Below are 18,332 nucleotides of genomic sequence, written 5' to 3'. Positions count from 1 at the left end.
TAATTAATAGTATCAAACTGTTTTTGACGCGCGCACTCTCACCGCCTTCAAACAACACGAGCGCTGTATTGCTCTCTCTCCCTCGCGCATATCAACACAATAGTAAAAGGTTGGAAGACCGATTGTGTTTTATAGATTAGTAGTTTGTTCATATAAAGTGTTTGATTAGCAAATACATGTTAAGGAAATGCATAATACAAATTGTATGGGTTAATGTAACAGTAAACGGACTCTGCGGGTAAAACTGTTGTGATGAAACTGCGCATGCGTGGGGTAAAACTGCTGGGGTAAAGCTGTGGCTCTTCGGGTCTGTAGACAGATATTATTGCATTCTGTTCATGCGTTCACCAACCTTCTCTTAAAACATTTCGGTGCGTTGTAATACGCACTGGGAGCGCCAGAGCGTACATTGTGCTTTTGAACTTCCGCCCGCCTGCCCGCTCTGGTGCTCTCAGAGGCAATTTACGAACGCACCCACAATGTACCTGTTCGTTTTTTTAATAAAAATGACTAAATTCACACACTTTTACGATGTTTTTGGGACTCAAACTGTTGGACAGCTAATTCAGAAAAAATACTTTCAAAATTTAAGACTTTATAAAGCCGTGATAAGACTTTAATACTTTTTAAGGGTCTTAATTTTCCCAAAATTTATTTATCACCTTTTAATACTTTTCAAGACCCCACGGATACCCTGAGTAGATGAAGAGTACAGTAGAGGTAGAGTACAGTAGATGTAGAGTACAGTATAGTAGAGACAGTAGAGGTAGAGTACAGTAGAGGGCGCCACTCAAGCAAACCTTTCAGCAATTCTGGATTAAAGAACAATAGGATACAGGAGAAGGAAGTTCAACACTCTTATTTCTAAATCTAATCTAAAGTAATTTTTGCTTATTAGTATGGTTATATTAGATCATCATAACCCTGTCAACAGCAAAGACATTCCTTATTAAAGTGAGATTAAATACATAAAGTATATTTGTGTAATTTAATATAGTTAATTATAAAAGTTTTACGTAAAATCCTAAGATTGCATTTTACTGTTTTTATTAATTTATTTCGTTAAGTGAGTTGAGTAAATGCATGTTCACATTTAGTCGAACTACAATAACCATCATGCTTACACAGCGAATACAACACCTCACTTTATTTCTCTCCACATGAGGACAGGAGAGCTCAGTCAATAAATGTGAAAAAGTAACTTAGATATTTTGTTGTAAATTTTAAAAGTAATGCATTAACTTTACTAGTTACTTGAAAAAGTAATCTGATTACGTAACTCGAGCTATTTGTAATGAGTTCCCCCAACACTGCACACGTGTAACACGCGCTAACAGGCGGAGCCGCTCGCTCACGTACCGTCCAGCTGCGGTTTCTTGGCCATCAGAGCGGAGTCGCCGGCGCTCACCCGGAAGCTAGCCGGCAGCGTGTCCGAGGCGCTCACGCTCATCCCGCGCACGTCTTTGGGCCGAAACTTCTTCCTCCAGGACGGCGCGCGTCGGAAGTTCTTGTCGTCGTCCTGCGGAGGAACAGCTATGATGTGAAGCGCTCAGATCTGACTGGGTTAGACTGATGAACCAGACTCAACTCACCTCGTCCTGTCTGCGCTCGGTGCCAGCGCCGATCAGGTGACCGTACTCGTGCTCCAGTAGCGCTCGCGCCTGCGGGGACACGGCACAGTCAGTGGACAATATATCCAACGCAACCAGTCAAAGATTCTATTTCTATTTGCACAGAACAGTCAAAGTAGAGCGCAACGGATGAGTTCAATGATCACTGAAATCTGACTGATTCAAACACAGCTGTTCAAATGAAATCGGATGGGATTTCGGCTATCGGATTGGACCAAATATGGAAAAAGAATTCTGAAATCTGATTAGAAATGCAATAAAACAAAAATTAGCCAAATACTACAATCAGGGTTCGTACAGATACTGTAAAATGAAATTCCAGGACTTTTAAGGACTTAAGGACTACTTTTTTGGTTTTCAAGGACTACAATGAGAGATCTCACTTATCAAACAATATCTTTATTATCTTTCAAATTCTATTAAATACCAACTAAATGGTACAAATAAAATGCTGCACATGCAATGACCTTAGTAACTTTAACCATTGAAAGTATACGACAAAGATATTCAAACTGATTTTTTTCCTTCCATTAATATTTGATTGACCTGAAGAATGAAAGCTTTATCATATACTTGAATATTTATATGAGCAATATCATGCTCATAGCCATGCAAAATGGCTCTATATCTATATCAGACAGGCTGCAGCATTTATTTTGTGTGAAAAGATTGTTTTATCGATAAAAATACACACTAATTGAAAAAATTTCTTTCAATAATTCAAGCACTTTTCAAGTACCTTTTCATAAATGTGGATGTTTTCAAGGGTTTTCCAGGACTTAAATTTCCACAAGTCAAATTCTAGTAATTCAAGCACTTTAAGCACCTTGTACGAACCCTGTTCAATGTTTGTATCATGTACTATATATACATATTTACATTTTGCACTTGATTTGTTTAAACATTAGTAGAAGACTATCTATTACGTGAACAGCAGGTTATTGTGTCCGACTCCAAACGCAGAAAGAACTGTGCGTGTCAGACCTGTGACCTGTGTTTGACCTCTGTGACGTGTCTGACCTCTGCGACCTGTGACTGATCTCTGGCGTGTTTGATCTGTGTCTGATCTCTGACCTGTGACCTGTGTCTGATCTGTGTCTGATCTCTGTGACCTGTGACTGACCTCTGTGACCTGTGTCTGATCTCTGTGACCTGTGTCTGACCTCTGACCTGAGTCTGACCTGTGTCTGATCTCTGTGACCTGTGTCTGACCTGTGTCTGATCTCTGTGACCTGTGTCTGATATCTGTGACCTGTGTCTGACCTCTGTGACCTGTGTCTGACCTCTGTGACCTGTGTCTGACCTCTGTGACCTGTGTCTGATCTCTGTGACCTGTGTCTGATCTCTGTGACCTGTGTCTGACCTCTGTGACTTGTGTCTGATCTCTGTGACCTGTGTCTGACCTGTGTGATCTGAGTCTGATCTCTGACCTGTGTCTGATATCTGTGACCTGTGTCTGACCTGTGTGATCTGAGTCTGATCTCTGACCTGTGTCTGATCTCTGTGACCTGTGTCTGATATCTGTGACATGTGTCTGATCTCTGTGACCTGTGTCTGACCTCTGTGACCTGTGTCTGATCTCTGTGATCTGTGTCTGATCTCTGTGACCTGTGTCTGATCTGTGTGTGACCTGTGTCTGATCTCTGTGACCTGTGTCTGACCTCTGTGACCTGTGTCTGATCTTTGTGATCTGTGTCTGATCTCTGTGACCTGTGTCTGATCTCTGTGACCTGTGTCTGATCTCTGTGACCTGTGTCTGATCTCTGTGACCTGTGTCTGATCTCTGTGACTTGTGTCTGATCTCTGTGACCTGTGTCTGATCTCTGTGACCTGTGTCTGATCTCTGTGACCTGTGTCTGATCTCTGTGACCTGTGTCTGATCTCTGTGACCTGTGTCTGATATCTGTGACCTGTGTCTGATCTCTGTGACCTGTGTCTGATCTCTGTGACCTGTGTCTGATCTGTGTGTGACCTGTGTCTGATCTCTGTGATCTGTGCCTGATCTCTGTGACTTGTGTCTGATCTCTGTGACCTGTGTCTGATCTCTGTGACCTGTGTCTGACCTGTGTGACCTGTGTCTGATCTCTGTGACCTGTGTCTGACCTCTGTGACCTGTGTCTGATCTCTGTGACCTGTGTCTGATCTCTGTGACCTGTGTCTGATCTCTGTGACCTGTGTCTGACCTGTGTGACCTGTGTCTGATCTCTGTGACCTGTGTCTGACCTCTGTGACTTGTGTCTGATCTCTGTGACCTGTGTCTGATATCTGTGACATGTGTCTGACCTCTGTGACCTGTGTCTGACCTCTTTGACCTGTGTCTGACCTCTGTGACCTGTGTCTGATCTCTGTGACCTGTGTCTGATCTCTGTGACCTGTGTCTGACCTGTATGACCTGTGTCTGACCTCTGTGACCTGTGTCTGACCTCTGTGACCTGTGTCTGACCTCTTTGACCTGTGTCTGACCTCTGTGACCTGTGTCTGATCTCTGTGACCTGTGTCTGATCTCTGTGATCTGTGTCTGATCTCTGTGACCTGTGTGACCTGTGTCTGATCTCTGTGACCTGTGTCTGACCTGTGTCTGACCTGTGTGATCTGTGTCTGATCTCTGTGACCTGTGTCTGACCTGTGTGACCTGTGTCTGACCTGTGTGACCTGTGTCTGATCTCTGTGACCTGTGTCTGACCTGTATGACCTGTGTCTGACCTCTGTGACCTGTGTCTGACCTCTGTGACCTGTGTCTGACCTCTTTGACCTGTGTCTGACCTCTGTGACCTGTGTCTGATCTCTGTGACCTGTGTCTGATCTCTGTGATCTGTGTCTGATCTCTGTGACCTGTGTGACCTGTGTCTGATCTCTGTGACCTGTGTCTGACCTGTGTCTGACCTGTGTGATCTGTGTCTGATCTCTGTGACCTGTGTCTGACCTGTGTGACCTGTGTCTGACCTGTGTGACCTGTGTCTGATCTCTGTGATCTGTGTCTGATCTCTGTGACCTGTGTCTGACCTGTGTGACCTGTGTCTGACCTCTCTGACCTGTGTCTGATCTCTGTGACCTGTGTCTGATCTCTGTGACCTGTGTCTGACCTGTGTGACCTGTGTCTGACCTGTGTCTGATCTCTGTGACCTGTGTCTGATATCTGTGACCTGTGTCTGACCTCTGTGACCTGTGTCTGATCTCTGTGACCTGTGTCTGATCTCTGTGACCTGTGTCTGATTTCTGTGACCTGTGTCTGATCTCTGTGACCTGTGTCTGACCTGTGTCTGATCTCTGTGATCTGTGTCTGACCTCTGTGACCTGTGTCTGACCTCTGTGACCTGTGTCTGACCTGTGTGACCTGTGTGACCTGTGTCTGACCTGTGTGCACTGCGTCGGGATCTGCAGAAGCAGAGCCAAGGCGTTGTGGTCGAAGGACTCGTCCAGGGCGATGAGGGCTCCATGAACACCGCTCTCCAGAAGGTTGCTGGCGTAATCCTTCAACCCGATGGCCTGAACCCAGCTGACCACGCGCTCGTTCGACCACACCAGCACATCTGCACACACACACACACACACACACAAGCGTTAAAGGACACAACACGACTACACAGAGGTGAAAATAAAGGAGAAAAACAACAAGCGCTCACCTTTGACATCAACCTGTGACTCCTCACGCCTTCGCTCAAGGTCTTTCCGGTCATAGTTCAGTCGTCTCAAACACATCACACCGCACTGAAAACTATTCCTACAGAGAGAGAGAGAGAGCACCACAAACACACAGTGATGAGGAATCAGCCCGTAAAATACACCAGTAGGGTTCAGCAGGCAAATGCCATTCAATTTATGTATGTGTGTATGTATTTTTGTATATGCTTGTATGCATGTCTGTATATGTATGTGTGGATGGATGGATGTCTGCATGTATGTAAGTATGTATATGTATGTGTGTGGATGTATGTATGTGGATGTATGTATGTGGATGTATGTATGTGGATGTATGTATGTATGCATTCACACATGAAACAGCTGCACGTCTTTTTACCGTTGAGATCATTTCCGTAAAGCAGCACCAAAATACTGGTAAACCCCTGGAAATGACCTTCATTTCTCCTAGTTTTATTATCAGTAGTTTATTAGTCAGTTGACACGAGTAGTTAATTCCCTCATTAAAGGCGTCAAGTGAATTAAATGTCATCTGGCTGGTTCGGTTCATGGCGTATAACAGCCGGACTGGAAAAGTAAGATGCATGAGAGCGTGATCTGACTGTGACTAACCTGTGGAAGCTGTCCACCATTTTGAGCTGACCGCGGAGGTCTTTTTTGGTCAGGTGATCCAGCATGCGAGCGTCCACCAGCGACTCCATGAAGTAGCTGCGGTACTGAGGCAGACCGAGGCTCGGCAGCCAGTCGTTCCCGATCCACTCGTGGTTCATGTCACCGTAGGCCAGAGTCTGAGCGCAAACAACACATTCAGTCCAATCCAGAGCACAGTGAGCCAAATCTAACGCTACTTACCTAAAAGACACTTAATATTCAGTCATATTATTGATTTGACACTATCAGATGAGAAGAAAACGAACTGAATTGATCTGAATAATGACACTGCTGTCTTTTTAAAGCTGCTTAACAGCTGAATGTGAATTTGTCTCATATTTGATCAAGTTTGCATTATTGATTGTGTTATGTTCTTGTAAAGCTGCTTTTAAACTGTACTGTATAAAGTGTGATAGAAATAAAGCCGACTTGACTCAAAATCTAACGATATACATCAGGAATCCCACCTCAGCACTGAGTTCATACAGAAGCAGAGTTGATTGATCATAATCTCATGATTTTACGAACATTAAACCATCATCAGATCCTGTTCTCAGTGAGATCCAGAAACAGAATGAGCGTTTCATAGAGCAAGACCAGCAGACGCTGCTTTAACATGATGAAGAACTGCAGTGGATCTCAGCAAACCGTCGAGAGCACGTCCACGTCACAAACCTCCACATATTCTCTAAGAGAATCCATTCTGTCACGTCAAACTCCAAGCCTGATTTTCTGATTCATTTTGGTCTGATTCTGAAGTGAAATGTGACATGAACGTGTTCCTGACAGATCATGAGACCTGCATGTGTTGTGCAATAAAACTGAGCCATCAGAAGAAAGGCAGAGATGTGTGTGTGGAAGAGGTTCAAACCTGCGCCCAGCCGCCCTCCTCGTCCTCCTGGGGTTAGCGTGTTAGCAGGTTAGCATGTGGAGCGAGGGGAGGCGATCAGTAGCAGAAGAGCAAATACAGTAAAACATCTCACACACACACAAACACACACACATCAGCTGACTGACCGTGAGCGGCGTGGCGGCCAAACTCTCCATCTCCTCGTGTGTGAGCCAGACATTCCCAGAAGACTACATGATCCGTGAGTGAGGAAACAAGTGAGGACAGATGGAGTGAAAGAGGAAGAGTGTGTTATTGAGCAGCAGGATCATTAGTGAAAGCGGTCAAACATCCCATCAGGTGTTAATGTGTGAGGCATGCGAGAGAGAGAGAGAGAGAGAGAGAGAGCAGACGTGTGTGTGTGTGTGTGTGTGTTCCAGTGTCCCTGACATCAGTGTGCTGTCGTAAAGCTTGAGCTCTTCTGCTGTTCACCAATAACGGCCTCTCCTCTAGACCTCTGAAACGGCAGGATCTCACATCAACACGCCTGAAACCCCTAACCCTGGACTAGGGCCGCTCGATCTGAAGAAACATCCAACTGCACCTTCTCTGATAAACAATATGATTGCAATTTCTAATGAAACGAAAAAATTCCAGGTTTGCTGTGCTTGTTTGTAGGGCTTCAGAATTTTGTGATTATATATCAATATGACTATAAAATAATAATAAATCTAAAAATAATGACACAAAAAAATTAAACCTAATAAAAATACTAACCATTCTAATATTTCACCGTAAAATTACAAAATGAGTATTTAAAAAAAATTGGAATTAATTTCATTTTACATTACAACTGTAAACTTCAGTTTTCATCTTCATTTCTCCATTTTCAAATAATAAACCAAAGTGTATTTTTGATGTGAAACTACATGACGCCCTAAAAGCTTGTTTTGTTTGTGCAGATGTTTGGCACAGGCTGTTTCCAGACACTCGGAGCGAACGCAGAGGCACTTCATGTTGCGCAGTGTTAACTGTCAATCAAACTAAGTGAACACAGTGCTGCGCTTCCGTCTGAAACACACAGCGCTTATATCTGACTCCATCTACTCCATCTGTGTTCTGATCATCACTCTGAATCCCATCCGGACAAAACCTGAGTTTTCATCAAAATGTTTTCTCGACAAGACTGACCCACATTCAGTGTTGATAAAGAATGCATGACGCTAGAATAAAATGTTTCTTTGTTTGTTTAAAAAGCAGAGACTCTGTTCTTTTGATATATTGACTCTTCACATATTAATACAACAAAATATTCTGGGAGACATAAAAATTGTGAATATGATCAAAAATGCTGACTGGCAACTTTTGTAGAAAACACTGGCAGGGAAAGAGTTAATAGTAGCCTTTGAGATTTGAGAATCACATATGGTGATTTCTGTTTTATGTTCATTAATCGTGCAGCTTGATATTACCCTACTTCAGTTTCTAAAAGTGTGAAGCTGCTGTGAGAAGGTTTATGTATCGTGTGCTGATGCCAAGACACCGATAGCAGCACATTTACCTGCAAACCCTGAGGAGAGCTGAGGTGTGTCTGAGTGTGTCAGATCTCTGTTCGAGTGTTTGAGCAGATATATCTGAAGGCCAGGCTGTTTCCTACCGTTCTGGAGGTCGGTGGCGCCGACGGGCTCGTGAGGGACATGATCTCCTGGATCGCGAGGCGTAGTTTGAGGCGGTGAAGAGGGTTGCTGATGCCAATCTCACGCTGGATCTCGGTGTCGGACAGGGCAGACATGATGGCTCCGCTCTTCACGTTGGCACGACACGCGGCCACATACCATGCAGGCATCCCGACCCACAGCTGAGAAACACAACACACACACACACTCCATCATCGGGGCACGCTGCTTTACTCACGATCACACTCATCCTGTGCACATCACGCAGAAGGCTGGACTAAATTAAGTTCACCCAAAAATAAAAATTACTAGGGGTGGCACGGTACATGAAAAAACATCCGAACCGTTCGGTTCGCTTGTCTCGGTTCAGAGCGTGTGTCCGACGCATGCGCAATGTAGCCTCGTGCCCGTGCTAATACAATGCTAAATCATAAATCAGATGTATGTAGAATAATACATACGATTTAAATAGTGCACTGGGTTTACTTAGACATTTAATGAGATCTACTCCACTATATGTTGTTTTTTCACGTGAATAAATACATAGATCGACTGTTACACGAATGTACTTTAATGGTCCAGTGGCAGAACTTTTGCCAATCGTGTCAGAGGTTCTGGGTTCTAATTCACACTCGTATATATTTTTTTCTTTTTCATCAAAACCGATTGTTTATCAGTGGTTGTATATCAAGCAGGGACAGATTTGTGTGAATTTTGTTTTGTGATTTCACCGGAACGAATAGAGAGTCTCCTCGACGGATTGAAGCGCGGGTCCGAGTGAAGACTGTGTGGTGTACGCGAGCCACAAGAGAACACAGTATCAGCGCCACTGACCGCAGCGGCAACGAGCACTTTGATCACTTGATTAAAAAAAACACATTTCAGCGCTAGATTGCTTCTTATTTAACAAATGAATGAAACAAATACTTTGCTAGTTAACTGGAGATGCTTTATTTATTTGTATTGGTACATCTATGCCGCGAGATGTTTCAAAAGTGGTGGGGACAATATCGACGGGCGAGGAGTGTGTGGACAGGTGAGTGTGTGGACAGGCGAGGAGTGTATGGGCAGGTGAGTGTGTGGACAGGCGAGGAGTGTGTGGACAGGCAGGCGAGGAGTGTGTGGACAGGTGAGGAGTGTGTGGACAGGTGAGGAGTGTGTGAGGAGTGTGTGAGGAGTGTGTGGACAGGCGAGGAGTGTGTGGAAAGGCGAGGAGTGTGTGGACAGGCAGGCGAGGAGTGTGTGGACAGGTGAGGAGTGTGTGAGGAGTGTGTGGACAGGCGAGGAGTGTGTGGAAAGGCGAGGAGTGTGTGGACAGGTGAGTGTGTGGACAGGCGAGGAGTGTGTGGGCAGGCGAGGAGTGTGTGGACAGGCAGGCGAGGAGTGTGTGGACAGGTGAGTGTGTGGACAGGCGAGGAGTGTGTGGACAGGTGAGTGTGTGGACAGGCGAGGAGTGTGTGGGCAGGTGAGTGTGTGGACAGGTGAGTGTGTGGACAGGCGAGGAGTGTGTGGACAGGTGAGTGTGTGGACAGGTGAGTGTGTGGACAGGCGAGGAGTGTGTGGACAGGTGAGTGTGTGGACAGGCGAGGAGTGTGTGGACAGGTGAGTGTGTGGACAGGTGAGTGTGTGGACAGGCGAGGAGTGTGTGGGCAGGTGAGTGTGTGGGCAGGTGAGTGTGTGGACAGGCGAGGAGTGTGTGGGCAGGTGAGTGTGTGGACAGGTGAGTGTGTGGACAGGCGAGGAGTGTGTGGGCAGGTGAGTGTGTGGACAGGTGAGTGTGTGGACAGGCGAGGAGTGTGTGGACAGGTGAGTGTGTGGACAGGCGAGGAGTGTGTGGACAGGTGAGTGTGTGGACAGGTGAGTGTGTGGACAGGCGAGGAGTGTGTGGGCAGGTGAGTGTGTGGACAGGCGAGGAGTGTGTGGACAGGTGAGTGTGTGGACAGGCGAGGAGTGTGTGGACAGGCGAGGAGTGTGTGGACAGGTGAGGAGTGTGTGGACAGGCGAGGAGTGTGTGGACAGGCAGGCGAGGAGTGTGTGGACAGGCGAGGAGTGTGTGGAAAGGCGAGGAGTGTGTGGAAAGGCGAGGAGTGTGTGGACAGGTGAGTGTGTGGACAGGCGAGGAGTGTGTGGACAGGTGAGTGTGTGGACAGGCGAGGAGTGTGTGGGCAGGCGAGGAGTGTGTGGACAGGCAGGCGAGGAGTGTGTGGACAGGTGAGTGTGTGGACAGGTGAGTGTGTGGGCAGGTGAGTGTGTGGACAGGTGAGTGTGTGGACAGGCGAGGAGTGTGTGGAAAGGCGAGGAGTGTGTGGACAGGTGAGTGTGTGGACAGGCAGGCGAGGAGTGTGTGGACAGGCGAGGAGTGTGTGGACAGGCAGGCGAGGAGTGTGTGGACAGGCGAGGAGTGTGTGGACAGGCAGGCGAGGAGTGTGTGGACAGGCGAGGAGTGTGTGGAAAGGCGAGGAGTGTGTGGACAGGTGAGTGTGTGGATAGGCGAGGAGTGTGTGGACAGGCGAGGAGTGTGTGGACAGGTGAGTGTGTGTGTGGACAGGTGAGGAGTGTGTGGACAGGTGAGGAGTGTTTGGACAGGTGAGTGTGTGAACAGGTGAAGAGTGTGTGGACAAGGTGAGGAGTGTGTGGACAGGCGAGGAGTGTGTGGACAGGCGAGGAGTGTGGACAGGCAGGCGAGGAGTGTGTGGAAAGGCGAGGAGTGTGTGGAAAGGCGAGGAGTGTGTGGAAAGGCGAGGAGTGTGTGGACAGGCAGGCGAGGAGTGTGTGGACAGGCGAGGAGTGTGTGGAAAGGCGAGGAGTGTGTGGACAGGTGAGTGTGTGGACAGGCGAGGAGTGTGTGGACAGGCGAGGAGTGTGTGGACAGGCAGGCGAGGAGTGTGTGGACAGGCGAGGAGTGTGTGGAAAGGCGAGGAGTGTGTGGACAGGTGAGTGTGTGGACAGGCGAGGAGTTTGTGGACAGGTGAGTGTGTGGACAGGTGAAGAGTGTGTGGACAGGCGAGGAGTGTGTGGGCAGGCGAGGAGTGTGTGGACAGGTGAGTGTGTGGACAGGTGAGTGTGTGGACAGGCGAGGAGTGTGTGGGCAGGTGAGTGTGTGGACAGGCGAGGAGTGTGTGGACAGGTGAGTGTGTGGACAGGCGAGGAGTGTGTGGACAGGCGAGGAGTTTGTGGACGGGTGGAGTTTGTGGACAGGTGAGTGAGTGGACAGGTGAGGAGTGTGTGGGCAGGTGAGTGTGTGGACAGGCGAGGAGTGTGTGGACAGGCGAGGAGTGTGTGGACAGGTGTGGAGTTTGTGGACGGGTGGAGTTTGTGGACAGGTGAGTGAGTGGACAGGTGAGGAGTGTGTGGACAGGTGAGGAGTGTGTGGACAGGTGAGGAGTGTGTGGACAGGTGAGGAGTGTGTGGACAGGTGAGGAGTGTGTGGACAAGGTGAGGAGTGTGTGGACAGGTGAGGAGTGTGTGGACAGGTGAGGAGTGTGTGGACAGGTGAAGAGTGTGTGGACAAGGTGAGGAGTGTGTGGAAAGGTGAGGAGTGTGTGGACAGGTGAAGAGTGTGTGGACAAGGTGAGGAGTGTGTGGACAGGTGAGGAGTGTGTGGACAGGTGAAGAGTGTGTGGACAAGGTGAGGAGTGTGTGGACAGGTGAGGAGTGTGTGGACAGGTGAAGAGTGTGTGGACAAGGTGAGGAGTGTGTGGACAGGTGAGGAGTGTGTGGACAGGTGAGGAGTGTGTGGACAGGTGAGGAGTGTGTGGACAGGTGAAGAGTGTGTGGACAAGGTGAGGAGTGTGTGGAAAGGTGAGGAGTGTGTGGACGGGTGGAGTTTGTGGACAGGTGAGTGAGTGGACAGGTGAGTGTGTGGACAGGCGAGGAGTGTGTGGACAGGCGAGGAGTGTGTGGACAGGTGAGGAGTGTGTGGACAGGTGAGGAGTGTGTGGACAGGTGAGGAGTGTGTGGACAGGTGAAGAGTGTGTGGACAGGTGAGGAGTGTGTGGACAGGTGAGGTGTGTGTGGACAGGTGAAGAGTGTGTGGACAAGGTGAGGAGTGTGTGGACGGGTGGAGTTTGTGGACAGGTGAGTGAGTGGACAGGTGAGTGTGTGGACAGGTGAGGAGTGTGTGGACAGGCGAGGAGTGTGTGGACAGGTGAGGAGTGTGTGGACAGGTGAGGAGTGTGTGGACAGGTGAGGAGTGTGTGGACAGGCGAGGAGTGTGTGGACAGGCGAGGAGTGTGTGGACAGGCGAGGAATGTGTGGACAGGCGAGGAGTGTGTGGACAAGTGAGGAGTGTGTGGACAGGTGAGGAGTGTGTGGACAGGCGAGGAATGTGTGGACAGGCGAGGAGTGTGTGGACAAGTGAGGAGTGTGTGGACAGGTCAGTGTGTGTGGACAGGTGAGTGTGTGTGGACAGGCGAGGAGTGTGTGGACAGGTGAGGAATGTGTGGACAGGTGAGGAGTGTGTGGACAAGTGAGTGTGTGGACAGGTGAGGAGTGTGTGGACAGGTGGTGAGTGTGTGGACAGGGGAGTGTGTGGACAGGTGAGTGTGTGGACGGGTGAGGAGTGTGTGGACAGGTGAGTGTGTGTGGACAAGTGAGTGTGTGGACAGGTGAGGAATGTGTGGACAGGTGAGGAGTGTGTGGACAAGTGAGTGTGTGGACAAGTGAGTGTGTGGACAGGTGAGGAGTGTGTGGACAGGTGGTGAGTGTGTGGACAGGTGGTGAGTGTGTGGACAGGGGAGTGTGTGGACAGGGGAGTGTGTGGACGGGTGAGGAGTGTGTGGATAGGCGAGTGTGTGTGTGGACAGGTGAGTGTGTGTGTGGACAGGTGAGGAGTGTGTGGACAGGGGAGTGTGTGGACAGGGGAGTGTGTGGACAGGGGAGTGTGTGGACGGGCGAGTGTGTGTGTGGACGGGCGAGTGTGTGTGTGGACGGGCGAGTGTGTGTGTGGACAGGTGAGTGTGTGTGTGGACAGGTGAGTGTGTGTGTGGACAGGTGAGTGTGTGTGTGTGGACAGGTGAGTATGTGGTACCTCGAGCCACACCACAACGGTGGGACCGTCCCACTGAGCGAAGGGAAGACCCTGCCGACACGCTTCCTCCAGCAACTCATGTCTGGGAACACAGAGAAAACATTATGAACATGCATGTATGTGCAAAGAGCTTGTGTTATGGGCCAAACATATGTAAGAATGATGATATGCAGTAATATGAAGCATTCGTACGGTCAGAGAACAGCACATGTACAGAAGTGAGGAAACGGCAGCTGGATTAGCAGAAGAGTTTGGAGAGAAAGAACTTCCACCAACAAATCATCAAAACATCGCCAGAACAACCAGGGATTCAACCATCGCATTACCAATTATAGTATTAAAGGTTAATAAGCTAATTTAATTAACTTTAACTACTTTATTTATATTATATTTTTAATTTTAATTACAAAAGGGAGAGTTAAAGAGATGTTTGGGTGAATTATCCCTGTAAGGTGTCTTTCGTGATAGAAGGTGAATCTTTGACCTGTACTGAGACAAATATTCCTCTCACACACTCTGTAGTTCAGCTCTGTTTCATTTTATGTTTCCATCACTCAAAATGCAGAGAAAACAGCATGAACACCTGTGATACCTGACGATGTGAATGCGTTCAAAACACCACAATACTGCATGTTTGCCACAGCATTACATACGCAGATGCTGAAGTGTGTAGATGAAGGAATAATGCAGACAAACATGCATGACATCATGAGTCTCTCAGCCATGCTGAAGAATGAAGAGAAGCATCCGGTCCAGGACTGAGACCCTTACTCCAACCCAACTCCAACTCCAACTCCAACTCCAACTCCAACTCTCAACCTCCAACTTCAACCTCCAACTTCAACCTCAACCTCCACCTCCAACCCAAACTCAACCTCCACCTCCACCTCCACCTCCAACCCCACCTCCACCTCCAACCCCAACTCCAACTCCAACTCCAACCTCAACCTCCACCTCCAACCCAAACTCAACCTCCACCTCCACCTCCAACCCCACCTCCACCTCCAACCCCAACTCCAACTCCAACCTCAACCTCCACCTCCACCCCAAACTCCAACCCCAACCTCAACCTCCAACTCCACCCCAAACTCCAACCCCAACCTCCAACCCCAACCTCCAACTCCACCTCCACCCCAAACTCCAACCCCACCCCAAACTCCAACCCCAACCTCCAACCCCAACCTCAACCTCCAACTCCACCTCCACCCCAAACTCCAACTCCACCCCAAACTCCAACCCCAACCCCAACCTCCAACCCCAACCTCAACCTCCAACTCCACCTCCACCCCAAACTCCACCTCCACCCCAAACTCCAACCCCAACCTCAACCTCCAACTCCACCCCAAACTCCAACCCCAACCTCCAACCCCAACCTCAACCTCCAACTCCACCTCCACCCCAAACTCCAACCCCACCTCCACCCCAAACTCCAACCCCAACCTCAACCTCCAACCTCAACCTCCAACTCCACCCCAAACTCCAACCCCACCTCCACCCCAAACTCCAACCCCAACCTCAACCTCCAACCTCAACCTCCAACTCCACCTCCAACTCCAACTCTGTTTTTATGGAATATTGCAGTGTTTATTCTAAATGATTTATCGGTGCACATCATTATTGTCTTAATAATCTTGAATCAGAATAAGTGACATATCTTCTCTTCTCTGATGATGAGGGCGGGGCAACCTGTCACTCACATGAGATCAGCCAATAGCAAACCACAACCATCCAACCAGTTCCCCACAGACACAATCAAGCCCCGGCCACATTTGTTCTTGTTCCAGAAGTGTTTCACTCGATATACGACACAATAGAGGAGAAAAGACCAGCACAACTTCACTTTTATGCTGACTATTTTTTTGTGAGACACTTTCTTCAAATTCTCCCCTGCATAATAGAGATTTAGTCTTTGTACAGCACATCGGGCAATCGCTGTTGTATTAAATCCTGCTCTATAAAGAAAGATATTTCTTTATCACTAAATAAATCAATGCATAAATCTAGGAGTTAACCAATACAGTTATGAAATCTTCACCATGTGGTTATCATCTCAACCATGTGTAATGTTGTAAAGGTCTGAAGGTTAGTACAGCTGAAGCGCATCACAGCAAGCATGAGACGTGCAGGTGGTTTTCATGCTACACACACACACACACACACACACACACACACACGAGACGGTCTGCGGACACTTACCCTGTGTTTGGGCTATGAGTGACACATGAAAGAGTGTGTAAGGAGAGAGGAGGGAAAACAACCACAATGAGCCACTGCAAGACTGATGGGTAATGAGACATGAATCATAATGACACCAACACACTCGAACTACTGCGATGCCTTAAATCATAAAGACCCCGATATACTTCAGCATAATCAAAGAAAAAACATGTTGATTTCAAACATGTTTAATACTGTAAAGCTGCAATTGTACAAGTAAATGTGACGTCAAATTACTGGAGATCTGAATCTCAGAGCTCATCATCACTATGATCAGATGCTTTCTGAACCGCTGTTTTCTCTCTGTTGTGTTTATTTTGTTATATTTGTTATCTGTTCGTTTGCTAAGGAAATAGCACTGAGTATATCGGGGCCTCGACACTTCACATTCACTGGTGAGCAAAAGAAAGCGGTGTGGCTGTGAGTGAACATGATGGCAGGTCAGTGGTGTCGAGTGAAGATGATGAAGCACACACTAAAGCATCAGAGAGTTTCTGCAGGCACTTCTCTATCAGGCTTGCTACGATAGTGTTGTCTGGTGGGAGAATATTATCACTGTCACATCTCTATTCTCTATGTTCAAGCAGTTTCCCTTCAGAAACTATTGAATATGAATATTATCTATGAATGCTATTGACGTGTCACTCACTTCTTCTGCAGTTTTCTGCTCTTCTCTGCAGGGCCGCCCAGTTTGCCGAGTGTCAAGGCGTCCGGTGAGCCGCTCCCTTCAGGTGTTCCTGCCGCTGATCCACACACACACACACACACACACAGACAGAACTCGTCACATTCTCATGAGTTTTGGTGTTTTCTCCCATCACGACCCAGAAGGATCCCGTGTTGATGAGTGAGCGTGATGTGATTTCTGACTGACTCTGTATGTGGTTTCCGTGATTCGATCACAGAACATATTACACCATTTACGTCTTTATTTAGTGATGATCACTGAACACACATGTGAACGCTATTATATATAATGCTGAATATAATGTATGATAATTCTCATTTACATTTATGCATTTTTCTGATGATTTTATGCAAAGCAACTTGCATTCTATTCAAGGTATTCACATATTTATCAGTTCTTGCTTTCCCTGGGAATCGATCCCATGATCCCTGCTAGTGTGACGCTCTACTGTTTGAGCCAGAGGATTTATAATTCATTTAAATAAGAATCAGTTGCATTGCAGTGATGAGAATATGGGGCAAATTTTAACGATGCAAGAGCAACGGAATGAAAATAGGCTGTGTTTATTTTATGTAGAATATAATTTCATGTTTTATTGTGAAATGTGACTAGAAGTGCTTTTGTGACACAGTATTTAAAGGATTAGTTCACTTCAGAATTATAATTTCCTGATAATTTACTCTCCCCCACGTCATTCAAGATGTTCATGCCTTTCTTTGGTCGAAAAGAAATTAAGGTTTTTGAGGAAAACATTCCAGGGTAGAGTGGAGATGGAGGAGTGTGTGACCCGAGTGTGTGACGCGGATGAGGAGCGTGATGAGGAGTGTGTGACGCGGACGAGGAGTGTGTGACGCGTATGAGGAGTGTGTGACGCGGATGAGGAGCGTGATGAGGAGTGTGTGACGCGAACGAGGAGTGTGTGACGCGGACGAGCAGTGTGTGACGCGGACGAGCAGTGTGTGACGCGGACGAGCAGTGTGTGACGCGGACGAGCAGTGTGTGACGCGGACGAGCAGTGTGTGACGCGGACGAGCAGTGTGTGACGCGGACGAGCAGTGTGTGATGCGGATGAGCAGTGTGACGAGGATGAGGAGTGTGTGATGCGGATGAGGAGTGTGATGAGGAGTGTGTGACGCGGATGAGGAGTGTGTGACGCGGGATGAGGAGTGTGTGACGTGGATGAGGAGTGTGTGACGCGGATGAGGAGTGTGTGACGCGGATGAGGAGTGTGATGAGGAGTGTGTGACGCGGATGAGGAGTGTGATGAGGAGTGTGTGACGCGGATGAGCAGTGTGATGAGGAGTGTGTGACGCGGATGAGGAGTGTGATGAGGAGTGTGTGACGCGGATGAGGAGTGTGTGATGCGGATGAGGAGTGTGATGAGCAGTGTGTGACGTGGATGAGGAATGTGTGACGCGGATGAGGAGTGTGATGAGGAGTGTGTGACGTGGATGAACAGTGTGATGAGGAGTGTGTGACGCGGGATGAGGAGTGTGTGACGCGGATGAGGAGTGCGTGACGCGGATGAGTGTGATGAGGAGTGTGATGAGGAATGTGTGACGCGGATGAGGAGTGTGATGAGGAGTGCGTGACGCGGATGAGGAGTGTGTGACGGATGAGGAGTGGGTGATGTGGATGAGGAGTGCGTGACACGGATGAGGAGTGCGTGACGCGGATGAGGAGTGTGTTGAGGAGTGTGTGACGCGGATGAGGAGTGTGATGAGGAGTGTGTGACACGGATGAGGAGTGTGTGATGCGGATGAGGAGTGTGTGACACGGATGCGGAGTGTGATGAGGAGTGTGTGATGCGGATGAGCAGTGTGATGCGGATGAGGAGTGTGATGAGGAGTGTGTGATGCGGATGAGGAGTGTGATGAGAAGAGTGTGACGTGGATGAGGAGTGTGATGAGGAGTGTGTGACGCGGATGAGCAGTGTGATGAGGAGTGTGTGACGCGGATGAGGAGTGTGTGA

At 48.1% G+C, this 18,332-nt stretch overlaps 1 protein-coding gene across 6 annotated transcripts in view; it reads right to left on the bottom strand.

The window, feature by feature from the left end:
- The window catches only part of ppfia1 (PTPRF interacting protein alpha 1), a 57,659-nt gene that overhangs the window by 7,971 nt on the left and 31,356 nt on the right, over window positions 1–18,332 (bottom strand). For 4 of the 6 annotated variants that reach the window (XM_084409117.1, XM_084409119.1, XM_084409118.1 and 1 more), the window contains 10 exons: window positions 16,322–16,415; window positions 13,456–13,537; window positions 8,408–8,608; window positions 6,939–7,001; window positions 6,793–6,819; window positions 5,883–6,058; window positions 5,255–5,352; window positions 4,986–5,161; window positions 1,593–1,661; window positions 1,360–1,519 (listed from right to left, as the gene is read on the bottom strand). In XM_084409117.1, coding sequence (XP_084265243.1) covers window positions 1,360–1,519; window positions 1,593–1,661; window positions 4,986–5,161; window positions 5,255–5,352; window positions 5,883–6,058; window positions 6,793–6,819; window positions 6,939–7,001; window positions 8,408–8,608; window positions 13,456–13,537; window positions 16,322–16,415 — 1,146 coding nt within the window. The remainder of the gene's footprint in view (window positions 1–1,359; window positions 1,520–1,592; window positions 1,662–4,985; window positions 5,162–5,254; window positions 5,353–5,882; window positions 6,059–6,792; window positions 6,820–6,938; window positions 7,002–8,407; window positions 8,609–13,455; window positions 13,538–16,321; window positions 16,416–18,332) is intronic. The other 2 variants (XM_084409121.1, XM_084409122.1) reach the window with 1 other exon arrangement.

The sequence above is a fragment of the Rutilus rutilus genome (assembly GCF_951802725.1).
Source record: "Rutilus rutilus genome assembly, chromosome: 5".
Taxonomy (NCBI): Eukaryota; Metazoa; Chordata; class Actinopteri; order Cypriniformes; family Leuciscidae; genus Rutilus; species Rutilus rutilus.
Note: the sequence above shows the minus strand (reverse complement) of the source record. Positions and strands in the feature narration are given on the sequence as shown.